At 39.0% G+C, this 27,803-nt stretch overlaps 1 protein-coding gene across 1 annotated transcript; it reads right to left on the bottom strand.

Moving 5' to 3' along the window:
- Window positions 1-401: 401 nt before the first annotated feature.
- LOC101168801 (NAD(P) transhydrogenase, mitochondrial-like) lies at window positions 402-27,702 on the bottom strand. The gene is made up of 22 exons (XM_023960424.1): window positions 27,626-27,702; window positions 25,955-26,172; window positions 22,238-22,467; window positions 21,760-21,977; window positions 21,204-21,291; window positions 20,998-21,086; window positions 20,715-20,902; window positions 20,253-20,386; window positions 19,967-20,158; window positions 18,859-19,012; window positions 17,715-17,876; window positions 14,708-14,818; window positions 12,380-12,525; window positions 11,624-11,819; window positions 10,830-11,063; window positions 8,709-8,869; window positions 7,744-7,923; window positions 7,331-7,490; window positions 4,737-4,818; window positions 3,732-3,850; window positions 2,930-3,045; window positions 402-2,417 (listed from the first exon to the last, which is right to left on the bottom strand). The coding sequence occupies exons 2-22, from the start codon at window positions 26,106-26,108 to the stop codon at window positions 2,268-2,270; spliced, it is 3,264 nt and encodes a 1,087-aa protein (XP_023816192.1). The 5' UTR covers window positions 26,109-26,172; window positions 27,626-27,702; the 3' UTR covers window positions 402-2,267.
- Between the last annotated feature and the right edge of the window lie 101 nt (window positions 27,703-27,803).

Genomic DNA, 27,803 nt, shown 5'->3' on the forward strand with positions numbered 1-27,803 from the left:
GCTACAATTATGGATTGTGGAATATTTTCACCTCCTACCTACATTTTTTTCATATTTCTTAAACAAACAAACCTGTAATTTCCAGACCTTGTTTTCCTTGATGGGGTTTCAGAACTCAAAACATTTCAAAATGTGTTACAGCTGAGGCTCTTTAAGCTCCTCTTCCAAAGATGTGCAGGGAGGATGAAGGATGTGTGGATGAAATTCCTCATCCAGGTAATTGCAGCAAATATTTAACTTCTTAACCGTGCCACACTAAACTGGCCCGGTAACATTAACCTCAGAGCTGCGGTAGACCTCAAGGGAAACTTTGCACATCAATGTGTTTACTATTGAGGAATTCAATTGCACCTTTCACATTAAAGAGAGAGTCATGGGGAGAAACAACACTCGGGCAAAACCCTGGTGTAAATACAGATTTATTAGGAGGAAAATGTTCCATGATAAACAAAACATTGGGGGGAAAACTAATTCACAGTACATTTCATCTTCCTAACGTGGTGCTTTTACACATTCAGCTTCAAACCCCTGTTGCTGTGAGGCCTTTAAATCAAATTAAGATAAGAATTAACACAAAGGGGGAAATGTTTTTCTATTGTCTTTACATTTGCTTTCATTATTACTTCACAAAAAAAATATTGAGTAAAACAAACTAAATCTCTGACTGCTTACTTGTCTAACTCAAAAATAATTCCGACGCAAGTTCAACTCAAAACTGAATAGACGAATTAAAATGAAGAAAAAAAAGCAAAGTGATTTGATTGGTCCTGATTTTGCAAACTTAAGAGCCGACTGGATGAGGTAAGTGGATGGAAGAACGCCGTCGGATCACACTGCAGATGCAACTAAGCTGACTGGTCGGATGGAGAAAACATATTGGTCTTTCTGGCGTGGTGGTCGCTATGGTCAATGAACCAGATATCACTATGGAAGTGTAATCCCTATCTTCTCAAAGTATTTGTAGAGCCGTCAAACATGCTACCTCATTAGCCATTGTTTCTCTAAGACATGTACAAACACAAGTTTTCACGATTATGTTGAGCTTATTATGAAAAAGCAAACCAAGTTTCAATTATAGCAATATTTGTGCAGGGGTCAAAGTTTGTTTTTGTGCACAGAAAAAGCCTGGCACAACATTTCACCTATAGGAAATGCTAAAGAAAGGAAATTAACCAACAAGTTACTGTCAAACATGTGCTGAGGATTTCTAGATAGCTGCACTTCCATTCGTACATGGTCCTATTTTACAGTGATCCTTCATTTGATTGAGGACACATACTGGAGTGGATGAGTCACATAAAAACAACAACAGAAACTTGTTTTTACCTTTAAGGCAAAAAGCTTTCATCTCACAGTCAACCACTGAGGATGGTGGACCACATCTGCTTTAAAAGTATAAAGTTGGTTCAGTTTTCAGGACAAGGGCCACAGTCATGATCTCAAAGCTCGGCTTAGTTTCTTGAAGCTCAACAGAGCTTGTTTGAATTGGTCTTTTTTTTTTTTTTTTTTTTTACTTTTGGATTTTTGCTGGACGTCAGACATCAGTGGAGGTCATAAGAACCTCCAAGCGGGGAAATAAAGCATATAGCATCACTAAGATATTGGCATTTTCTGTGCTTACAGTAAATTTGAGGTCAAACAAAACTGGAACTGAAGGAACGCTATAAAAGTTCACACTAGTTTGCTTTTTTTTGTTCATGTTAGCAAGGTAAAAACAGGGAGCTGCAATAACACTAGAGACTTAAATGAAACTCTGTAGAAACTGTTTACAGTGAAGACGGATGTGGATGCTTCGACTTAAAGTCAGTTCCTCTGGTGACTGAACGATCACTTTAACAAATCTCCAATTCATCTACTTTTCTACAACATTTTGACTGTGAAATTTAAGATATCTAACAGTCCTAATGCTTTTTACATAAATATACCATATTGAACATTGGAGCAGCACCCCACATCACAACAACCCTTCCTCACTGACCTTAAAATAAAAGAAGTTTGAAGAAGAAAACAACTGTATCTACATGCGTTGCTCCAGTGAGAAATAAATCTACAAACCTGCACAGTTTGGCTCCTACTGCACAAAACTCCTTTTATTTTTAGATCACAGGAAGGGTTCACCTGCAGCCTTTTTGTCTCGCTCATAATCTTCTAATCCGTTCACAAGTGGGCAGAAATGATGTTCACACTGGAGTAGTTTGAGGGGGGGAAAGGTTGTCTCTCTTCGGGGTGCTTTGCTCGCCGCTGACTCATCCCTCTGAGCGCTCGCCCTACTGGCTCTGAGTTTCGCGGACCTTGGCTTGCAGGGCGTCGCACGTCTTCTTGGCATCGCCGAGCAACATGGCGGTGTTGGGCTTGTAGAAAATAGGGTTGTCGACAGCCGCGTATCCAACACCCAGAGACCGTTTCATCACAATCACCTAGATGGGCGAGATTTCAGTCAAACATACAGATCAGATGAGCTCGTAATTATGAGAGAACACAAAAACGGTAACCTTTGGAAAGACTTTTTTGAGAAATAAACTGAAGCTATTTTGCCATTTAAGTTCTTGCCTTGTATACATTTAAAAGCATGTCTGTTTTCTTTATTTGGTTACATAAAGTTATTTTATCTCTTTAGAAAACAGCATGTAGAAAGAACACAACATAAATCCTCATCATCTTAGAGACCGCCAGTGGGATGCTCTGATGTTGTCATTACACATGGACACAGTTCAGAGCTGACCGGATCGGGACGCCACCTGGAGCTCTAACACTCTGCATCTGCAGAATGTGTTAACATCAGCTTGGGCCAACATGTCTGAAGGCTGCGGCGATTCTTCTAATGGATGCGCTACAGCAGGTGTGGACAGTTCAGCAGCCATAAATGCTTTCATTTGTTCTCAGCTCTTCGGGGCAGATCTTATTCTCATGCAGACTCCAGATGTCTCACCTGCTTAGCCTTCCAGACCTCCAACACCGGCATGCCAGCAATGATGGAGTTGGGGTCTTCCTGGGCGGCGGAGTTCACCGTGTCGTTGGCACCGATCACCAGAACCAGATCCGTCTCTGTTAGTGGAAACCCAGAAGTGAACCCAGAATGCCATGTTTTCTATTTTCAGAATGCGAATGGTTTGTTTTTGGTAGTTATTAAAATAGAAATAATCTTTAGTTGCAAATTAAATAAAGATTTTGGAAATAGTGTTACTTATCAATTAATGCAACCAAGTCGAATAAAAAGAACAATATTATCAAACATAAGTGGGGGAAAAAATCTGTTTTCATGGGAATATAGATAAAAAGCATACAGAAAATGTCCTGAGGGAACTCATTTTTATAAGAAGGAATAGCAAACATACGAGCTAAAAAAAATGTTAATTGAATTATAAGATTAGACAAATGTATTTGTCATCATCAAGTCTAAAAAAAAAAATGACTAAAAGTTTGGCAAAAATCATAGGCCAATAGAAAATAAAAATATAAAAACTGTTTCTTTTTCTTTTCGTCTTAATGTATTTTTATTATTATATTTGTTGAGTTAAAAGAAGGTCGAGTAGCATCTATATGTAAATCCAAAAAAAAAAAAATAGATCCAGAGAAACCGGTCTTAGGGCTGCATTTCTCTCTTCCAGTCAAATCTCACCCTCCTCTGTGCCTCCTCTCTTTGAAAAGCATCCATAAAGCAACTCACAAAAGGCCACAAAACCAATTCTAGCAGGTCAGGTCTGCAAAAGACAGAAAGCACCAAGTCTTACCGGGGAAGTCCTCATTAATCTCCTCCATTTCCAGCACAATGTCATAGGGGACGCCTGCTTCAGCCAGAAGCACGTTGAGCTGACCAGGCATGCGGCCGGCCACGGGGTGAATACCAAACCTGAGAGGCGCAAAGGCTGATTTAAGTAAATACTTGCAGCCTTTCCAAACACAAACAGGAAACAGCATAGATGTCATAGGAGTGATCAAAAAAACAGTAAGCTTGGCAGAGGAGGAGTCAATATGATTGAGTTTTTGGACAAATAGAATTGAAAGACTTTTTGCGATAATGGTCTGCTTACTCTGGGCTCCCACTGAGCTCCGCCGGTGGTTTCAGGACCTTGAGCACTTCTGTGTAAAACCATGCTTTTGTGTGCAATTGACTAGGTCATGTAATCAAGTTGAGAAATTAACACCAGCTACTCATTTGTGGTCTTTCTGTCTTTATTTACTGTTTAAACGTTATGGCCACGTGAGCGACCACCAAGTGGAGATCCGTTTTGATGTGTTTGGCAATTTGTGGAGGATGCAGAGAGCCGGGGACAACTGAACTACAGGCCTATGTCACGTGTTTACATGCACAGTAAAGAGCAACACTGCTCTAGAATGGCTGTTTTGGTGCAAACAAGATAAAGGGGACAATCACACAAAAGTTGTTAGGAGGAGGAGGACAAATCTAGAAACAGAACAGAGAAAAAAAACAAAATCTAAGCAAAGGAGTTCCCCTTTCTTTCAGTCCCCCCCTTCGTGATTTCTCTCTGGCCACCCACTTTCCTCTAATCATGCACAAATGCCTTAAGCAGCAGCAGCTGCAGCAGCCGGGATCAAAAAGCAGAGGCAGGGCAATTACACAAGTTTCCTCTGTACCTTTACCTCCCCTCCACTCTTAAGCATTGAACCACACACAACCTGTACCACCACATCTTCTCTTAAGAAAAAACTATTAACTTTCTTATTTTCCGCCTTTTTAAAAAAAATGGATGACATGTTGTTTTTTTTTATCTTACCTGACATGCTTGCCAGCATCTTTGAGCATCTTCACCAGCTCGGCTATGGGGTACTGAGCCTTTGCTGCACAGAGTCCATAACCTGAAAGAGGTTTTCAAACGATATAACTTTAATAACGATACACTTTAATAATTTTCAGCTACATCGCTGTCTTTTTCAAGCGGGACCTTTGCGTTTCAACTGAAGAGTGATCCATGCTAAATGGAAACTTAGCATTTGATGCTAACAGTTGGTGCTTTCCAACATTCAAATACTGCTCATGTGTCCAGATAACTGTCCTAATGGACAGAATGGGTATATCTGCAAACAAAATACTGATTTCTGCAGCACTTTTTGCTATGTCCTGTACTCTCTAACCATGCAGCACCACCAGCTGCTAAAACTCATCTCCTGCAGAGATTCTTTCGTAGTCAAATACTTTAAGTAAAACTGGTAACTAAAAAAAAAATCAAAAAACGTACTAAATGTCTTAAAAACGAACCGACCCAAACTAAGAGGATTCCCCATGATTGAACAAAGCAAACAAAACTGTCTCCTTTCCCGTCAGAGCTCTGTAGGGACGAACTGGTGCAGTCCTGTGGTTTCCTCATGATGTTTCACAAATTGTTAAATGATTGGTGCGCACTGAGCGAACAACTGAAGACATTACTCAGCCTAAATTAGCGTGACTAAAGGCAGAAATGGTGGAGCGCAGCCATTATCTTCAAAGAATAACTGTTGTTGGACACGTTGTACAAAGAAATTCAATCACATTAACTGCTGGTGAAATCTAACTAAACAAATTGGACAGTTGGGCCTGTGGAAGCGTTAAAACATTCAAGAGTGAGTGTCCTCACACCCACTGTGTACAGAAAACTCCAGGTTCTGGGGCTAAACAGCTGTGCAGGCTTAAGAAAAACACCCATCGCAGAGGATGATGGGTAATATGACTTCAACTTTACTTGGTGAACTTAAACGAAATATTTGTTAAATAAAGATGTCTGCCATGTTGCTGATGTATGGGACTTGATTTTATCCCACTGACACAAAAACGCATGGTTTGACCGAGTCGAAATGCTTTGTCAAATCAATCAGAAGCAGACGATCCTACATTCCGGACTCGAGTACCGGTAAGCAAATGTATAGAAAAAACAAAACAAAAAAACACTGTTGTCTGCAAATGTAAGTGAGCAAAAGACTTTCCTTTTGCTTCTCCTCCATCATATATCTTGAAAAAGTTAGTCTGCCAATATTCCCGTGAGTTTCACATGAAGAAAAACAAGTTGACCCTGCAGAGATGGTCCAGATGGAGCCGGTTTATGCAGCAAAGCCTTCACTGTTTTCACTGACGTCAATCAGACAAAGTGACAGTGACGGCTCCAATTAAGAAGGAAGGTTAAAATGGAAACAAGGGCACTTATGAGAGCCAGCCCTAAGTAACAATATTACACAATGACACACTTGTGTTTTAAGGTTCTATACTCATGATGTGGATGATACAACCTTCTATGTTTCTCATTGTATTGTATTAAGTGTGAATTTTAATTTTTACCCAAAGTTTTAGAAAATTCTTCTTTGTTTTTTAGAATAAAATTTCCCAGAAATTAGCTCTGCCTTTTTTATTTGACTTAAACCACAAGAATATCAAGTTTTAGTCTTTTATTCATCCCATTTCACTTGATTTAAAACTAAACTGTGGTGCTCTCCAAACTTGCAGAGAAATGTCTGGTATTTTATTATTCCTCTCGTCTCAGAAGGGGTTTGTTTATGGATCAATTTGGAGAAACGGCAAAGGAAAGTAGGAGTTTCCACTTCCATTATTTCAGTTCAGTTCCAACACTTCTTTTCGTTATGCAGCTCATTTCTGGTATGAGTTGAGATGTGCTGCTCTACGTTTCCCTAAACCTGACCTTTATCGGATCCTTCACTTCTTCTTGATTGCAGCACGTGACAGCCTTAGGTCTCCAATTCTTGTAAATCACAGTGGTTTCCTCTGAAGATTTTGTTTTTTGTAAACAGGCAGTCAGCACTGTGACTGGAATCACCAATTTGCAGGATTTAAGTCTGTGTTTACAAGTACCCAAGTGAGCAAAACAACAATTTTTTGCAAGTGAATGCTTGACAACAATCTGGGGTGTGGGGGGGGCTAAAGTGGAACTAGGTCACACTATCGTGAAGTTAAAGGAGCAGCAACAAAAAAAAAAATCCTGCAAGAAAAGTTAAGACCCTCAAACTTCATCTCTGAATAATTGAGTACAAGCCAACTGGAAAATGGTATTTGAGTTGTCAACATCACCCTGCATACCCTCATTTCATTCAATTTCCCCTTGACCTTCCATATAAACGGTGGAGTACATCTATTCATGTGGGACTGACGACCACACACAAACCATGCAAGAGTGAGTGTGTGTGTGTGTGTGTGTGTGTGTGTGCCACAAATCTCCAATTAGCCTGGCAAAATGATGATGTAACACGGGTCGAAAAAAGGTTAAATAAACACAACACACTTAGCTAACGCTGGAAAGAAAAGTTGACGGGAAAAGTCAAAGTGCTGTGTTTTTCCACTCACAAGCCTGAGTGGCGTGTGTGCGCCAGAATTTTCCGTGTGTTTCACCTGGAGTGATGATTATGTTCTGGGCCTCTTTAATCATGTCGACAGTCTGATCCACGTTGACCTCTGTGTGGGTCCCTGTGATCTCCATGGGCTTTCCTGTGCCGGTGGAGGATGTGCCATAACCTCCCAGGATCACGTTGGCCAGTGAACGATTCATAGCCTGAGGGAGAGGCAAAGGAAAAAAAAAAGAAGACACTCAGCATTTTTTTTTTGTTTCAGTGAAAAAGGCTTTTATCAAGTGTGTTTGCAAAAATATGACAGGGTCAGACTTCACAATCTAACTTAGATGATAGAGTCCCTCCTGGTGGTAGGGAGGGGAACAACAATCTCTCTAAATATTTCATTTACCGGTAGGTATTTGAATTGTTTCCATGTGTGTGGTTTTTTTTTAAGCCAGACTGCATTCCACTTACCACACACATGATGTACGACAGGATGGCTCCCGATGATCCAATCAGAGCCCCGACGATGGTCAGCAGATTGTTATTGAGCAGGAAGCCTTCGGCACACAGGGCCCAGCCAGAGTAGCTGTTCAGAACAGTGATGACCACCGGCATGTCAGCTCCTCCGATAGCTGCCGTCAGGGTTACACCCTGAAAAAGAGAATTTAGGGTAAGCAGAACCTTAAGTCACAGAAACATTAGAGCTCAAATTTATTCTTTCATATTCAGGAGGCAAATCAAAACGTTTCAATAATAAGGAAAAAAAAAAAAGGTTTACAATATGCTTCTAAAACTACTTTTTTGTTTTGTAACCTTGCTCCAGCTGCTGTTTCTCAAGCAACAAATGCAAAAGCATTAAAACAAAATGTCTTGACTTTTCAGGAAAAAATGTATACTTCTGCCCGTTTCTGTCTATTTTAGATTTTTCTGAATTGACACACAACTGAGATAAACGGTTTACTGTGTTTCAAAACTAAACTCCTACAATCACTTCACTTGTTCCTCTATTTGACCAAAAAGTTTGCTTAATTCTGATGTGAATTGTCGGAAAATACATTAACTATACATATTTTTTTGATGAACCAATGAATTGAATGAATAAACTTTTTAATAGGCTTAAATTATCAAATTTTTCTTTTCTTCAGAAAAGCTTTTATGTCATCTATTTGCTTACATTCTACATTCTGGTTTCATCCATCTTTTTTATAGTATTTCTCCTTTAATTAATTAAGAGAGAAAAGTATGAAAATATGAATGTCTGTCTGAGAAAAGTGTATAAAGTGTGTAGTGAGGACTTTTACAGCCTTAAAACATCTGTAATCACGCATTTCATCTATCACACATTACGTGATAAATGAGGAAAAAACTGTAGTGGATTAAGATATCTAAATCTCCATTACATTTAAAAAGACTAACAGAGTTAACTGACAGGATACCATGACAGCAGAAAGAGCAGACACAGATCCCAGACAGGTGATGCCTGTGGTGAAACTTGGATCCAGCATGTATGGAATCATTCCACCAACACTGCCTGCCATGAGGGAGGCGTTGAGGGCATGGCGCCCAGGAAGCATCAGAGGACTGCTGTTCAGAAGACCTATAAGAACATGAGAAGAAAGGTCAGGGGACTGCAGAAAGGTGACAGCAAAAGGAGTATATTTCTATGCTTGAAGATCGATTAGGACACATGTGAGCTGATGGATAACTTCAACCAAAGACATTTTTGGTTAATTTCCTGTCTCTACAAAGAGATGACCTGCTCTCCCAGCTGTATGTGGTTTGTAATAAAAACACAGATAAAGAACTCAGTACAGCAGAAATTTGGCGCCAAGGTTATCAACAATATAATGAATGCCGTTCTTTTCTTTTACAAATAACAGCACCAGCAGCCAGGTCTGTACATCAGCGTGGAAGAAGAATAAATGTTTACATCTGAGGTTAAATTGAGCACACACCACTGAGCCACAGTATTAACACATTTGACAGGTGTAATGAACAAAAGCAATCATCGCGTTACAGTACAATGTTCTGCTGGGACGTCCTAAATCATGTGATTCATACCTTGACAAGTACCATCCACATCAACCTTACTGGCTGTAAGTAGTGACGTCTGAAGGGACAGTCATGACATCAATGAAGTTTCTAAAAGCACCAACATTACCGGAAGGCAGTAATCATTGGACAACGATGTGACTCACATAAAGAATTTCTTTAATCAAGAGTAACATTTTGGTTACAATAAGTCGAATGAATGACGCCAGAACATTCACTCAACTGATTTTTTTTTAAAGAATCTATGGTTGTAAAAATTGAGGCATTTTGTAGACTGAGTGCAGCTTTCCATCCTCAGAACATGAATGTATTAGCATTAAATATAAGCAGTCATTTAGTTAAACTATCTTATGGGAAACTTTGCATTGATTCCTGGAGGTAACATTTAATTAGGCATTATAATTATAATAGTGCTCCCCCACTTTTTCATGTTTCATTATTTGCAGATTTTTTTTCAGTCACGGTTCATCACAAAAAAGATTTTTTGCTTCTGAAGGAGGCGCTGCTGGGGAGAAGGGGAAATAAAGAGTGCGTTATAAAGTATGTTACGCTACAGTCAATTGCTCTGGATAAATAAAAACTCTATGCATTGAGCAATATTCCAACGTTCTTTAATAATTTTTTACAAAGCATCAGAAATGTTTTAAAAGGGTTTTTCCTGAGTAATGATCAGTGACGGACATTCTTTGGCTGCGGGTGTGGTTCGGATTTCCGCGGGCATCTCTGGTCCCTAACCCCTGTGAATAAGGGGGGAATACTGAAAGAAACTTAACAGGCATTCATATTGAGAATGGTTGGTCCAGGCCAGACTTTTTTTCCTCCAAGTCTCTACAGTTTAAAAACTTTGGTGCAGGTATCTAAAACAAACCCTAATCCTAATAAGAGTCTGTTTGCTTGCAGGTGAATCTTGGTGCGGTTCACTACAGTTTAAATATTGATGGACTTGCCACACAAACAAAAGGGAGGAAGCAACACAGGAAATATGTGATATACACATGGTGGATCTGTAATGGAAGGAAAAAAAAAATCCCACAAGGTTTTTCTAAAAAGTACAAAAAGAGCTATAAATGATCTGATGGCACAGATCAGGAACAATGGTAAAATGCAGGTGCTTGCATTGAAGATTGCTTTTGAGATCTGCAAACAACTATATCAAGTTGTCACCAGCTCTTAAAACCTGTCAAATTGTAATTTAAGATCAAAATAAACTAATCAATCTTGACTTTTTTGGTTGTGTCCTTGTCTGAAAGCATCCTTAGAAACAAGAGAAATACAATGTTTAGCCTGAAAGCATCCATGGCACATGCACAGACCCTTAAGAAAAGACATTTTACCAATAAAACTGAGCAGGAACCTCCTGTGGCTAAAGGATCAAAGGTGTTGGTATCAGACAAGTCTGACTCACTAAGTTACTCATCAAACCAATTATATGCGCTTCAACTAAAGAGTCAAACTCAGTACAACAGTATAACATGGTGACTGTGGTGGTTTTACAACGATCTCACCTTGAAGTTTGCCGTAAGCCACCAGAGAGCCACTGAAAGTGATTCCACCGATGTAGGTTCCAAGGTAAGCAACTATTTTGGTTAGGTTGGCTGCTGGGTCAGTGGCAAAGTGGGGGTACTCAATCATATATTCCGCCACACAGGTGAGTACGGCAGCCAGCCCGACCAAGCTGTGAAAAGCAGCCACAAGCTGAGGCAGGTCAGAGATCTGGATCTTCTTAGCAATGGTCAAGCCTTCAAAAAAAACAAAACAAGAACAAGACGGTTAATGAAGTTCTCTTTTAAAGTCTCTGAGACAAATACCCTACAAATCACAAGAACACAAATTGCCAAACTCAAAGGACTGCTGGGAAATGAACATTTAAGGAAGCAGGTGTTGCTGATGAGGCCTGTTAGAAGAAATGCCATTTTTGTGTGTGTGTTTGTGTGCACACATGTTCAGCAGGAATGTTTGCAGCACTGTTCAGGAGAGAGAAAAAAAGAACATCATTATCTGTGTGGATAGTTTAGTCTGGTTTTCAGCCTTGTTACTGGAACAATTAAGATTTACATGATCAAGCCATCTTGCAACAGGGGGAGAGTGAGTAATACTGAACGCTGTCAGACCTCCTGCGTCTGGCAGGAGTTACTCATGTTGTGTTTGATGTAAACATCACAGACTGCGTTCTCCGCACACCTGCTTCTTAATTAGTCTGAGCTTGGACTTAACGCTCACATGCACAAACTCATGTACATCTGCTACAGCTACAATGAAACTGGGACTCTGAAATGAATGGTTTGATGCAAATACTTACCAGCAGTACCGCCCACAGCCATGGCTGCGCTCATCTGAGCCAGGAGCTCAGGGCTGGGCTTCAGGGCCCCCAAAGTGGCAACCAGGCCCCCAGCGACCCCAATAATACCGAGGGCGTTTCCCAGCCGGGCTGTTCTCTGATTGGAAAGGCCGGCCAAGGCACCGACACAGCACAGACCTGAGCCCAAATACATCATCTGGCAAATAAAAAAGGGACAGAGAGTGAGGAAAATGTATGGAGGGACTGCAGGATGGAAATAAAGATTTTAGTTGGAACATTCTGTACAACATCTTGACAAATAAAGGATGTGTTTAGAGGTTTTGGATGACTTTTGTCTTTATCTTCTAAACTCGTTTTTTTCCCTTTTTGGGTCACAGGGCTGCCGGCGGAGCCTAGACCGGCCACTTGTGGGCCAAGGCAGGTGATACCCTGGACAGGTCACCAGTCTGTCGCAGGAACACATCACACACCCATGGATACTCACACCTATAGACAATTTAGAGTAACCAAATAACCTATGAAGCATGTTTTTGGACAGTGCGAGGAGTTGTTGGAGTAAGTTACAGTCAGCTTAGTCAAAAAACATATCAATTCTTTCCCATGTAAACATTTAGCTCATTAAAAAACCATCCAATCAGAGTAATCTTTAAAAAAACAAACACATCAGATGAGAATTTGCAATCTGCGTAACAAGACTTTTTAGGGAACAATACTAAACATTAACAAATAAAAGACGGAGTAAACAACTTGTAGCACCTGTTCAATGTTGTATCCTGACTGCAGAGCACCAGCGTAGCCCCCGATAAAAACACCCGCCGGAAGCAGGTACAGGTAATTGTACTCAGGAGGATCCGTGGGACGCTTGAACATGTCCAGCATTCTCTGGGTCACCAAGAACCCACCTGTGAGAAAGACAACCAACACCAAACAGTTTGTACACTTAGAGTTGTAAAGTTTAAAAGTTATTTTTTAAGAGGAAAGATAATGGCAGAAAAAAAAAGGTGTTTTATGTATGCTTATTAATGAGTGCAAGATGTGGAAAGGGAAAAAAAGGGGCTGTTGAAGCGTGCAGTCAAAGCACCTGAAATAGGTCAAGCAGGTGTTGCAAAGCCAACAGCATGAAATTGTTGCCAATCTCAACAACCAGTGTCAGGAAGGTAATGAGTCTACTTTATGTCAGTGTAAATATTTCAAGAAGAAAACCTCCGAAGTGTCAAACCGGGACCAGACACGGTCTCACTGCTTTACGGGAGAAGATCACATTACTGTGTGGAAGTTTCCCTTCTGGCGTGATGGCGACCACGCACACAGACGTGCATGCAACCCCAACTTATGATGGTGAATCAGAGGCTAGCATCAGTTTCCTTCCAGTACATGTAATCCTAACTATAGAATGCCCTATTTAAAGCAATGACCAGTACATTCAGAACCATTACCGCAAACCTGTCAGAATCAATGTTTTATCAAGAGAAATGTTGGTATATTTAAACAGCATAAAAGCAGGCAGCACTACTTTTTGGATAGTTTGTTTTTATGCCAGAATACCTCATTTTTGTTTTGTTTTATTTTTCTTAAGAATACCTATTACCAGCAACTCATGGAATACAAGGCAGAGGAAGAAGTATTTTAATCATTACAGAGAAGTTATCGAGCACTAATATTAGTTTATTATTAAAGCTTCTTTATATTTTGCATGGTGCTGCGCAAACATCTGCAAAACAGTTGCTTAGAGTAGCCAAAGATACAACAACAAACACATGTAGGACAGTTCATGTGCTGATTTGTCCATCCATTAGCTTTGCTCCTTAATGTCTTTAGCAACTTCCAACCAAGCATTTAACAACGAACATGAATAAAATTACATGTTTTAATCGTCATCACAGTCACTTTCATAAAAGAATCAGGGTTTTCTTCCAAACTGTTTATGATCTTTCCTGAATGTGCACCGAGTACAAAGGTTTGCTCAAAATGTGAGTAGCCTTACTGCGAACGTAAGGACTTTCTGTAACATCCAAAACAGTTTTTATGTTTTTTTCAAAATATATATATATAATCAAGAGTTGATAACTTCATAGGCTGGTTGAGGATGTATTATAGCTAGAAATGTTAAGTTTGAACAACTACTGCTCCTTCAGTTAAATATTAGGAACAGGCAGCATCAATGAAGGTAAGAATGAGTTCTAGGTCCTTATTAGTCCAATGTTTTGAAAATAAAAATGAATTTTCCATAAAGAAAAGAACCATTAATAATGGTTTATCCACTACAGAAAGGAAATCTGGTTGACTTCAGCCTTAGATTGGTCAATATGACACTAACAGCTTTCCCATGTTTGCCAATAAATGAAAAGTAATATTACTAATTATTAGTTACTCTTGATAGGAAATAATATTAAATGTTTACTTTTAAACATGTTAATACACTATGCTGCACCACTCTGATTGTTGAATTCACTTTTTAAGCATTCCATTAGTTGCATTTTTATGTTTTGTCTTGCATTAAATCATTTCATTCAAGCATTATTCATTTGTTTCTCTTCAGTAAATATTTTTTTGTATTATAGCAGAAGACTTCAAATCACCTCTGTGCGTTGAATGCACTTTATAACTTCAGTTGCCTCGTTTATGATCTTTGTTGTTGAATCAGACAAAAAGACTGAAAGCATGAACCTACAGCTGTTAAACAAAATAATCAGTCTTTGGGGCATTTTCCCCCCAAACAAGCTGGTCCATTATGGCAGTCAACCTTCCATTTCCTTGTTTCAGAAGCTCCCCTGATGCCTAAGCGCGAGCTAAATTTAGAAGAAGTTCATGGCTGGAAGAACACAATTTCCCAGGACCATTACAGAGTGATGAGTATCGTAATGACTTAAGAAATACTTTATCATTTTAATGGGAATTATTAACAGTAATAGTGGGCTAAGATGTGTGTGGTCCAACCCAAAGTCGGTGACTCTCATCCTAGCAGATGAGTAAAACAGGGCAGCTGCTGGATCGAGCTGATGTTATTACAATCAATACAAAGCACCGCAATCATCAGAGCTCGGGTTAATTTATGATATGATAGTTGCTGCAACCGCGACTTACCCGCAATGTTGACCGAAGAGATAAATGCGGCGAGCACGGCCAGTGTCTCGGCGGTAGAAGTTGGCAAGTAGCCGCCTCCCATCAAGGACAGACCACCCACAGCGGTCAGACCTGCAGAACACTTTTATGTCAGCCCTGATTGAAGAAATTACATAATCCACAATAACAGGGCAACAACTTTGGAAAGAATGACAAGAACACTCCCAGAACTCAAAACAACAATTAAATAATCATCATTAAATTAATATTTATTAGATATGCCGTCTTAATCAAAGCATCTACAGACTTTCAGCCTACTGTAAAGTTTGGCCGGACAGATTGGAAAAATAAGAAATGAGAAGATATAGCGATACAAGTTTAAAGAAGAAAAAACAAAAGTCTGTCTGTGATTTAACTTAGATGCTAAAAGGAAACGTTGATAACATCAGTTCTGTAATGATTTACAGGCAGTAAAATGCAAAACAAAGCACAGTGAAGGCCTGCATTCACACAGACTTGTGAGCTGACAAACAGGTGTATGTGTACGAGCGTGCATGCGTGTTTATGCTGGAAGTCCACAATGCTAGATTGGACTTTTAATAAAACAGAAAAGCAAAAAAAACAAAAAAAACAAACCTTAATTTGATCTTGTTTTCTTTGCCAAAAGCCAGCTTTAAAATGGTGTGTATACATCAACGCCTATACAAGGGCTCAAATGCTGACAAACACAATTTTTCAACCTCAATATATAACTACGAGCCAATTTAAAATTTGTAGAGAAAGAATTGGGAGGAAAAATGGAAACTAATTGGAAAGATTAAGGCACAATCTCCTAGAACAATGGGTTTCTTAAACATCTTCAGACATGTGGTTTGGGGTAAAAACACCTGAAAGCGTCACATTTCAAAACTGTAATGCTTTCCATTTATGCATAACGTAGCAATTAGGATGGGATTAAAATATAGCTTATTTGAATTAAAGAGAAAGATCAACAAATTCATTAACTAAATGAAAATAATTGGTGTTTAAAGCATTTTTAGTTTTCCTTTACAGTTAAAGGTTTTGTGTATTAACTGCTCTTGGTTTTGATGAGTTGTTGGGTAAAGGACGGATGTCTGGCTGTTTGCAGTATATTAATGAAATACTGGCTAAGCTGGGTTGTTTAACTGGTCTTAACTGGTGTGCTAAATCTACCTTCTAGTTCTATTTTTTTACATTTTGCTTCTTTATTTATTTTTGTGGAGACTGGCATTTGGCATAACTACGACAGAGTTTTAGGGCCACCATAAAAAAATTAAAATAAAAAAGTAAAATTACGAGATTTAAAGTAGTAAATTTCCATTTCGCATCAGAATGGAGCGGAGCAGGGAGACTTTGTTCTGCCCGTTTCAGTTGCTGCGTCACAACTGAGAGCTTTTTCAAAGGTAGTGTTGTCATCTGTTCCTGATTTACTGGACTCAGAAACGCATTTGTAAGCTTAAATTATTTTAAATATGCCCACAATTGTAAGAAAAATGCTACAAGAACATGTTAAAATCATCAAAAACCCAATTTTCATTTGAGTGGGTCTGTAAAGAGCAACCATCTGTCACCACGCTCCTGGATAAGAATTGGATTTTAATGATCTTTGACGAGAGTCAATATGCTGCTTTTAACCTAAGATGAAGAGCACAACTCGGCCTCACCATGACTCTGAATTCTATTTTACTAAAGATGCCTAGCCCATCAACATGATGTCATTGTTTCCATGGCTGCAGTTAATGACACAAAGTAAGGAAGATGCGCCAAAAAAGACTGGAAAGAAACCTGGACATGAGGGAAATATACAGAGGGGAGGAGCTGGGGCAGAAAAAGTGAATCAACTTGATAACTTCAAGCTCCGATTCAGAAAAGAGAAGACAAAAACTAGTGGAGGACAGTATAAGGTCGGTTATGTCAACAGGGCATTGGGTGACACCAAGGAAATTTGAAAGAAAGTAAAAGTCATCTTTCAGTTGTTGTTCTGCAGGACTTCAGGCTTAAATGCTGATGTTCAGCTCTGTACACAAGTACACCAGCAGAAGACTCCAATGACCCTTAAAGTTCACTGACAGTGTGTTACTTCCTAACCCAGTAAGGGGCTTCGACATCATCAAAGGCAAACCATCACAAATATCCTTTTACCCCTTTAACCTCGTAACCCCTCTGGCTTAAAGCTGCAGCCAACAATAAGAACACAAGCTCCCATTTCTGTTCAGACTAAACAGCTTAAGAGCAACGGATACGACAAAGAGCCGACATGTTACAAATTCAGCCAGTCATGGCTAAGGACAAGGGAAGGGTACCGATTGGATTTTATCCACTTCAAAGTAAAATAAACATGCGGATTTTCCCCAAAAACATTTAAGTGGAACAAAGCAGCATCCCATGGTAAAATAGAGCAGATAAATGTGCCCTAGATGCTCCATTTCATTTTTTCTGACAGTCTACACTTCAGCTGTGCATGTCTGTCGTTTTCACACGTTAAATTTCAATGCTTATCGCCAATGAGAGTCTTTTTTTCCAGAGTTATGCTAAATTACAGCTAATCTTTCACTCGCTTCGCCTTCAGCATTTTGACTGAAGCTACAAGCCCTCACAACCTCAATTGTTCTTATTAGAGCCCGCCCACAATAACTGGAAAGGTTTATTGATTGGCTAGAATTGTTCAGCAACACTGAACAGAATAAAAGGGCTTGACATGACCGAAACGGAGCATAGAGATGAAGCATCAAAATCAACGTTTCTATAACGTACCAGTCGTACAGTTTACGTCTGTCCTGATGCCAAGCTGGCACCAAGTTTTAATATCCATCCCTACTTAAGGCAGCATATAGTCAAACTATGCCAATTAAAAAATGTCTAAATGTTGTTGAAACTTCAAGAATGAATCTTTAACTACAGCTGGTTATAATATCAAAATATTAAGATACTATTTAAATTCTTTAAACAAAAAATCCCCATGTTTTCATTTATGAATGTTGTGTGAAAGCTCCAGAATAGAACTAACCTGAGATGGCATTAGTGACAGACATGAGAGGGGAATGCAGGGCAGGAGTGACCCCCCATACTGTGTGGTATCCCACAATGCCAGCAAGACCAAAAGTGGTGACCATCTGAGTGAAGGCAGCATTAGGAGCCGACAGGCCCAACGCCATGATGGTGGCAGCACCTGAAGCAGAGCAAGGAGATGAACAGCTGGTTAACGCAAGAGGAACGTGAATCTGTGAAAAATTAACAAATAACATCCTGATTAATATAAATTAATCTTTTAAACTTCCATTAAAAAACAAAAAACACACAAAATGTGGTTGCAGTAAATTTTTCATTAACTTAAAACAAATTTGCAGCTATTAAATTGTTATGGATGACAACTCAAAACTAAGAACAAAGACATTTACTGGCTCAAAAGTTTATAATAAGGAAAAATTGTAAAATATTAAAATCAAATAAAACCAACACAACTTTTTTTAAACAATAAACCACTTATTCTTTCCTAGAAATTCACCAAACAATATTTTTCCGTCAAATACTTTTTTTTAAATGTATTTAATGTGTAACGTTACTTTAAAAAAACAGTTTAAACAGAAAAAAGTAGCAATGCTGTGAAATTGACCACCCATGATGCCTAGTTTCCTTTTATGGTTCAGCTGAACCAGTTTTTCTACTTTCTAAATAGATGTGCAGAAAATTGGGATTTTTTTCATTAAACGAAAGTTTAACTGAAACCAGAACTAATCAAGTGTTTGGCCGCCTAGCTACCATTAGTGGCTACATTGTGGTATTAGGAAGGAAACTACTTGAACATGTAGACAATGTGTGAGGCGAATTAACTACATGTTACACGGAGAACTGTGCAGCTCCATGGGAACCCCTCACTATAGCCCGACTTCAAACAAATGCCCAGCATGACGATGGTTTTACAATGCACACTTCCTGACACTAACAGGGTGCCTTGTGAATGTGCACGCCTTTGTAATGTGCCTCTGTCACTTCAAGCCTCCCGCTCACATTCCAACAGTGGCATAAAAGGTGGCCTGTTAACCCATCCTATGGTACAAAACTCTTAGTACCATTATTACAAGTGGGCTTATGAGTGCTTCATAACACATCGTTTTATTGATCTTCACATGGATAATTAAGTCACAACTAACCTCCAGTGTACATGCCAGCAGTGTTAAGTGTAGCTCTGAAGGGAGAGATTTGTGCAGCCTTTTCCGCCTGCAGTTCCTGAACGGACTTGGGTTTTGGAGGAGCTGCTGACGGCACGTTGTTGGGCTGAGGAGCGGGGAACAGGTTCTTCCCATGCTGGAAAGAAAAGGGTGAGACGGATTAGAAGGGTCGGTTGAAGGAAAAGATGCATGTTTCAGAGCAGGCATCATTTAAAAAAAAAAAAAAAAGAATGTGTAACATCCTATTCCCAAGTCATCAATAACCTCTGTTGTATTTAGAGGTACTGTATAAGGCACATTACACTACATTGTCTAGATCAAGTAACCCACTAGGGATTAGTCAAAGCAGCAAGATTTATCTACATCAGTTTTAAGATCATTAGAGAGATCAAATGCTGGTCAAGTTACACAACAGAATCTGTTCTCTTATGGTTCTGATTATCAGGTTCATTTATCTTAACACAAAACATGTGTGCCAGTGACATACGGGTGTATTTATCTTCTTATTTCACTGCAAATATTGCATTTCAGAGCAACTAGAAACTTTTTTCCCCTTGACCAGTTTCCCTACTCTAAATTTTTTGAATATCCTTAAAACTAAGATAGTGAATTTGAATTTTGGTGCTTACAAACCTCAGATAATATATAAACTCAATTGAATATGATTATTTTAATTATTTAGCAAAGCTAAACTGATTACCTTTAAAATACTTTCTTTCTTAAATGATCCCCACTTTATTTTACTACAATAACAAAGTGTGAAAACATTGAAAAGCGATTTTAAAAAAGCAAATCAAAAAATGAAGTTTTTGGTTTCTTTTGTCAAAATCCACCACAGTGAAAAGTGTATTGATGGGCCTGTGATGTAGTTGCAAAACCATATTTGTATAAAATGAAACAAGGGCGACATCTAGTGGCTAAAGGAACTACCTACAACTTTTCCAATAACTCAAAATACAGTATTAAGTACAGTTTTTTTAAGCAAATTTGACCTCTGGTGTAAAGGTATATATGATTAATATTTGATATAATAGAGGAAAGAATGTGTGCCTCTTAAGACATCACTATGAATTGAGATATTCTAGCCTACCTGCATGACAGTGGATCCTCTGACAACATGATCCATGGTTCCATAATCAAACACATCTTTGACATCCAAGTAAAAGTTGTCCTTGTCGGGGCTGATCGCACGCAGCAGTTTGGTAATGTTGTTAGAATACAGCGTGCTGGACTGCGTTGGCAAACGGCTGGGCAGGTCTGTGTAACCAATGTGGGTCACCCCCTGCAGATGCAGCATCGGAAGGGAAAAATAGGAAAAACTTTTTTAAGAAACTGAAGCCTTTTTTGTTCTGAGCTTAAACCAAATGAGCACAAACCTTGTGTACTGATAGTTCTCCAGGGATGGTGGTCTCTATGTTTCCACCAGCCTCAGCAGCCAAGTCCACAACAACTGAGCCGTCCTTCATGCTCTCCACCATCGGTTTAGTGATCAGAATGGGAGCCCTCCTACCTACAATATTTAAGTCAAAGAGGATGGCTGAATGGAATCACTGGTAAACTACAACACTAAACTAAACCTGCCTTTTGTTGCAATAAAAGTAAGCGATGCCTTAAATTACAGTCATGCCTAAATTAAATTAAAAATATCACAAATATTTATTTAAAAATGAAAACAACAAAAAAAGCATTTGCATTGTGTCATAGTCTAATATATTGCTGTGTTTCTATTTATGCATCAACATTTTCCTAAAGAAAAAATACTATCAAAAAGGAACGAACCCTGCTGCATAAGTGTGAATGAAATCTGGGAAATCTCCAAGTGTGTGCGATGAACATACCTGGGATCAGAGCAGTGCTGATAACAATGTCCACATCCTGACACTGCCTGGCAAACAGCTTCATTTCTTCCTCTATAAACTCCTTTGACATTTCCTTGGCATACCCTCCCTGGCCTTCCCCAGACTCCTTGATGTTCACCTCCAGCGGCTCTGCACCCAAAGATTTAAACTGCTCCAAAGCTGCAGCTCTGGATAAGAGGGTGGAGGAAAAACACAAAGTTACAGTTTTTTCATTTCTGTTTCAATCAGAGGAATTTAAACGCGCCTGATTTGAAAAGCAAACCTTGTGTCAAATCCTCTGACAATGGCCCCCATGGCTCTGGCAGTACCAGCTGCCGCCAACCCAGCCACACCTCCTCCAATAATCAACACCTGTCACAAACACACAAACAATACGTACATATATAACGAAACTAGCATATGCTGGGTTACATTAGAACTAAATTAAAGTAATATCAGTTACAGAAACACATAAACAATGATAAACACCTTGGCGGGTGGGACTTTTCCAGCTGCGGTGATCTGACCCGTGAAAAAACGCCCAAAGTTGTTAGCCGCCAGTAAAACTGCCTTGTACCTAAAATGACAAACATCGCAGTGTTTACAGATAATAGTTATTGTGCAAAGAAAAACCTGAAATCAATCAAATGCACTGAAGATAAAGAGTATATTTCTTCTCTAAGCTTTATTAACAATAATGTAGAACACCCTAAATATCCCTTGTGCTATCTTGTGGGGTCCAGATGACCCCATAAGATAGCACAAGGCACTTTAACATTGGGAGTTGGGTCATCTAGACCCACTAGACAGTGCGCAGAACCTTTTTTCTTCAATGATTTGTGATCTTCACTGGTGTCCATGGATTACATGAAATCTCTCCCACCTTTATCCACCTTTGTCATGGTAAGGATAACACGTCAATGTAAGGGTGGGGTCATCTGGACCCCATAAGATAGCACAAGGGATAAATGTATGCTGCTGTCTGAGTGTGGTATCTGGAAGGCGTTTTAACATCTGCCTAAAGTGTTTTTATTTACATACACACCCTGCAATGTTAGCCATGGAGCTCAGTGCATCATAGCCCTGTGCGATGGTCACCCTGGGCACCTGGTCCATGGCTACAACGGTGGCTTGCTTCTGGGACAACATGTTCATCAGTTCTGGGTTTTGGGCCGGATAGACGAAGCTGACCAAAGTGGCTGCATCCTTCATCATCTCCACCTCGTGAAGGCCCAGCACAGGGTTAAACGTTGGAGCGCGGACCTGGAATGAAAAATATAATAATAAATGCCTGCACAGCGTCTACAGTCATGCCTTTCTCCATAGACATTAAAGCCTCATTTTCTATTGTTTAGCAATCTCATATCATCAATAAATCGTCTTAAAACTTCCTCCAAAACAAGGCGGTTTTTTTTAACCATTTTTACATGCTTACAGAATTTTAATCTAGCTTCCTTCTGTATCTCCTACTTCCCCTTTCTTCTCTAAGCACTTCTAAACTTCTCCTCTTTCTTCAAACCTACCTTAACCAATAAATCAGAGGACAGGACATCTTTTACGTCTTTAATTGTTGCTCCGGCCTGAGTGTACAGTTCATCTGGGAATTTGGAAGGCTCTCCAGCTCCAGATTCCACCACCACATTGAAGCCCTGCTTGATGAGAGCCTGGACGCCAGCGGGAGACAGCGCCACACGGCGCTCATTCTGGAAGATTTCTTTGGGAACGCCAACTGTCAGCTGTTTGTATGGAATACCTTAGGACAGAAAGAAAGAGAATCAGTGAGGGAAAAAAATTCAATTGTTATGTAGGAGTAATAAAAGTGAACTTTGACTTTTTTTGTTTTTTTTATTAATTTACCGGCAGGTCTTTGTCATCTTAAGTACAATGACTTAGAAAAGGCAGACAGTGGTTAGACCACATTGGATATTAAATTAAAAATAAATCTGTAAGTTTTGATTCTATGAAAGATTAATGTAGCAGAGGATTTCATATCCTGCTTCAAGACAAAATGACATTCCAGATGTGGAGAAACTGCTGCACAAAACAGAGCAACTTCAAGAATCACTGCTAAAATGATAAAAGCATGTTAAAAAATCGACCCTTTATCAAAAATCAAATCCCTCCAGTATCAAATTTATTAACTTTACTACAATTCATACTGGTAAAAAATTAGAAGTTAACAAATATATATATATAAAAATTATCATTATGAAAAAGATAACAATCTTGCTGAAAATAGTAAGACTTATAAATCTTTCTAGCATTTCTTTTCAGGTCTACTAAAGACAAACAGGTCACATGAATGGAAAATTCCACTGCCCTTCCTTTATTAAGTTACACATAAACACATAAAGCTGGGTCGTGTCCTTCAGCTTGATCTGCTGCAGTGACCTGTCCTCTAAAACGGTGCCTTTCACAACTAAATGCAGCAAGAATTCTGTTGACCTGAGTAGTATCTCCAGACCTAAGATCAGTCAGCATCACTGCTGGTGGTCCTATAGTCTAACCCCCATGACTTTACCAAAACTTTAGCACTTAGCACACAAGGAAACAATTCATTTACTGTTTGCAGGGATTTTCCTTTGTTGTAACAACGGTGGTTCCTGTTTTTAGTTTAAGTGATTCAGTGGTTGCAACGATGACCTTGAATGCACCACAGGCTTTCCTTTGCACTTGTATTTCCTGCAGGTTTCCCAAACTCCTTGTAAACATATTTGGCGTAAAGATAATTCAGTTAAATGAGCCGATTCTGGAAACTTCACTGAATGCATTCAGACCTGTAGACCAGGGGGTTGTGGCAATACTAGATCCAGGAGCTGACAACAACAGAACACATAAAAGACTACTTTTTTTTTTTTATCTTTAAAGTCAACCAACAAGTCATTTTGTAATTAACCGGCAGGAGTCACGTCTTAGTTACAGCAGTTTACCAGTTAACCCGTATTTTTTAAGTCAAAAAACATGAATCTGTCTTTTTCAGATTTAGGCCAGCTTCATCAGGCTTTAATCATTCATATCTATTCTCAATGCAGCAAATAAGTGTTAAAGCCTTGAAAACAAGAAAAAAACTGTTTTGCCATGAATGTCACACTTTTCTTGTTGTACTTGCATTTCCAGGCTTATTGTGATAATAAACTTTTCAGCAGAAATGAGGTAGCTTTAACAGTGTAACAATTCATCTCAACAATTCAAATTGATATCATAATTTGTGGCTGCTGATCCGATTCATAGCTGATATTTGTTCATTTTGAATGATCTGATTGACTGATCTCACATCAATCCAGCACATTTTTAGTCAAAAATTCAACCAGAGTGACTCAGATGTAAATACCTGGTTACTGAACAGTGCTTATGCTTATTTCTACTATAACTACATCTTTTACGAACGTAATATCAACGAATGAGATCTAAATTCTGTTATAGTGGATTTGAAGCCATACAAACAAAGAAAATTCAGCTTGTAAAGAGGAACATTTAGGAATGCCACCACATCACTGTTCATTAAGAACAAATTCATATCCGTTCTGGGTTTTTTTTTTTATTCCATCTATACTGTAATTCCACAACCTCCTCTCCAAGTTCAGAGCTTTCTCACAACACAAGACAGATGCTGTTCAGAGTAGACGTTCCTGACAGCTGGCAGGAATCCCGACTTCTGTTATCCTGAACCAGAAAGACGGACTAAAGCTCCTGCAACCAGCTGGTACCGGCTGCACAGCACACACAAACTCAGCCCTGCAGACTCATCACTGTATTTAGATTTAAAGGTCACAGAGCTTCTGTACCTCTAATGTGGCTTTGAAGCGCCTCAGATAATGCAGGTAGAAACACTGGAAACCATTTCAATAAACTTGCTGAGTGAAGTTAAAGAAAAGTCCTCTATTTTGTTTCAGAACAACAGAAGGTTATTATAACAAAAATATTCTCGACCTTACAGCTCTACAGACAGATAATTACTGAGCAACAGTTTACAGTATAATCACACCACAGCAATGCATTCAGGGGAGTATAATGCATGAGTGCCATTGCGATGTCTTCTGTCATTATTCTTCTGTTTTTATGCCACGTTAACGCTAAAGGGTTTTGCATCTGATGCAAAAAGTTCATGAGAAACAAACAGAGACGCAGCAGGTGGTGCTGCTTTCATGTGGTTATCAGCAGTTAAAATATCTATAAACCTCAGCAGATGTGCAGAAAAATGAGTTACACTACAGAGAAATACCACCTCACGATCCAAGACTGAAGCTTAACTTTTATGATCTAATTCACTTTAGGACTACGACTTCTCCTTTAAACCACGTTGTAAAGCCTGACGGCATAATTAGGCGCTCCACAGAACTAACTTGGAGATGTCTCAATCTTGTAATAATGTTCCATCTTGGAACTGGCACATGTTAGCTTTATAGATTTTATAAAGTCAGCCAAAACGTCTGTAGGAGTCTGTAACTTTATTTTAGGGAAATTCCACACTGAAACTCTTATTTGCTCAAAGCAGCAAGTGAGCCACACATGGTGCATAAATGCTCTTAAATGCAATGAGGTTTAGTCACGGCTAAACAATCTGCAAATAAACACAAAAACAAACTACATTTTGCAGTGAACTCTGGATAGTTCATTAAAAAGGAAGAATCATGTCCCATAAACTTTGAAATAATGCTCATGACTCTCTCATTTTGTTACAGAACTATTTTAATTTAAAAAGATTCTAAGAAATTACATTTTTGGGCAGGGCATCTTGACCTAAATACAAAATAAATTCAGTTTCTCTGCAAAAATCCAAAGTTCAATTAGATGACTTTACATAACTAGTGATGTAAACCAAAAAGAGCACAAAAACAGAAAGCAGTTTATGTTTTTTTTTTAAATATATATACCGGTATACATATTTTAAAGGTAAATAATTCAAAGATACGATAAATGAATTTTTATTTTCTATATAAAGTTGATATACCGGTAGTAATTATTAGATTTTTAAACATTTTCTGACAGTTGTCAGACTTGTGAAGCAGCAAAGACGATGTAATCTATAGCAATCAATATAAAAAAAGAAAAAAAAAAGTAGTTGTTTTTTACTCTACATTTCACAACATGGAAAAACTGCTTTATTTATAGGGAGAGAAAAAAAGAAAAAGAAAGAAAAACTGCTTTATTCTTTTAAAAATTTACTTGGATTTAGTATTTGTTTTGGCAGCAGAGTCTGTTTTGAAATATGTCCATGCACAATTTCTAAAGCATCTTACCTGGAGTAGCACTTCGCCAGAGAGACTGGTGGGTCCTAAAACCGCGCACGGAGGACGGTTTGATAAGACGGCCGCCCTGCACCTTCACACAGGAAACTCCACTGAACACAGAGCCCGAGCAGCTGACCGCCACAACACGCAGGAGGCTCGCCATGGTGCCCACACACACCTGACACTTCCACTGCAGGAGGAGCTCAACAGGACAGACAGCTGCCCTCCTGAGGAAAAGTGTTGGAGATGTTCCAATAAATCAGAGAATGAGGTGATAAAGTAGGGGAGAAAAAGGCCAATATGTTTTTGAAAGATTATCAGCTGTCTGCAGACTTGTTAAGGAATAGAAACATGTGTCCCTCTTAAAACAAACACGTCGGACCTTGGATTATGCAACAGGTTACATTCCCACCAGCTGTCATATGCCTGTGTTACTATCTTTTTTTAAACAAAATGTTTTAAGGTTTTGGAAAGGAAATAAGCACGCTACAGGTGTTTTCATTTAAGCAAAACTGAACATTTCCCATAAAGCTCAGCTCTACAACAGACTATGAAACTTCAGGATAAACAGGTTTACTTCAAATCCTAAAAGTGAAACTGGAACAAACAAGGATTGGTGACTGGTGTAGAAATGTTTGAACTAGAACTGGCTGGCTATAAGCTCCTCTGACAATGTGCGGCCAAGTTAAAGAGAAGAGTTAATGATAAGGTCAAAAATACACACCAGTTTCTCTGCTAATCATTACAATTAATAGTAATTAAAGAGCATGGCAGATCAGGTTCATACCCCATTGTATAGTCAGATGTTTTCTAATATTCTAGTGTTAAACGTAAAAAGGAAAACTTCAACCAAAAAAAAAATAAAAATGAAAACCTAAAGATTATTTTGAATTTTCACAACACAAGAGATCAACATTGTTATGACTTTATTGAGCACTAGAGTCTAGAGTTGTTTTTTTTTCACATTGATTACGCTTCTAAAATATATTAAACTTTTCTTTTTCTTCTTGTACCTTCTATATAAATGTTGCAAATAATGTTCTGTTTGGATTCACATCCGTGATAAAATGAACTATCTCCTTATATAAACGTTGGATGGATGAAGTTTTGGCAAACACATTAGCTTTGGATGGACCAGACAGGCTAAGCAGTGGGGATAGTGAAGTTGTGAGTTAAGCTTTTGCTGCCACGTGATCAAAACCATGACTGTCTCAGTGAGAGCTAACGGTCGTCTCGCTGTATTCATGGCAGCGTCGTGCTGAATGGGCTAAAATCATGACGTGGGGTCAAGAATTTCACAAACAAAGCCTCGGCTAACGCTTCTGCATAACAGAAAAAACAACAAATTAGCACTTGTCTGTGAAAGAGTTTATACTCGAAGAGTCTGAGTATTTTATGTGTTTCTGACGGCGCCGCAATCGTTTCTTTGCGATAAAGATGTTCTCTCATTCAAAGTTCTTTTTTGTCACCCGCTCTCTGCAGCCTAAGCCGAGGATGAGGCTGGAAGCTAGCATTAGCTAGCTAGCTGCCGCGCATTAAAACGCTTCGCTGCAATGTCATTGACACGGGCCATGTTTGAGCCGGGGGAAAAAAACCTGCACTGTAACAAAATTGCAGACCGAAACAAAAATGTGACAGAAAACGCTACTAGTTGGGTGGATGACGAATAACTCGACTGACCTTTGCAGACAGTTTGGGCTCTGTGCGGCACAGGCGAACTTTCCGCTGACCCGGAAGTTGTTCACTGCAGCCGTAAATTACGGCCCGTAATGCACATTATTCATTTAGAATTGCCCCTTCAATCCTTTCGTCAAATTTAATTTCTGTAGTTTATTTTGTCAAAGTTTGCTTTATCTAC

The sequence above is a fragment of the Oryzias latipes genome, chromosome 12, assembly GCF_002234675.1.
Source record: "Oryzias latipes chromosome 12, ASM223467v1".
NCBI lineage: Eukaryota > Metazoa > Chordata > Actinopteri > Beloniformes > Adrianichthyidae > Oryzias > Oryzias latipes.

Excerpts from the sequence above, each read along its gene's own strand:
- LOC101168801 (XM_023960424.1), bottom strand. The coding sequence starts at position 26,108 with ATGGCGAGCCTCCTGCGTGTTGTGGCGGTCAGCTGCTCGGGCTCTGTG. Across the intron at positions 22,468-25,954 it reads CTGGCGAAGTGCTACTCCAG|GTATTCCATACAAACAGCTG; the intron begins GTAAGATGCTTT and ends TTCTGTCCTAAG. Across the intron at positions 21,978-22,237 it reads CCTCTGATTTATTGGTTAAG|GTCCGCGCTCCAACGTTTAA; the intron begins GTAGGTTTGAAG and ends TTTTCATTCCAG.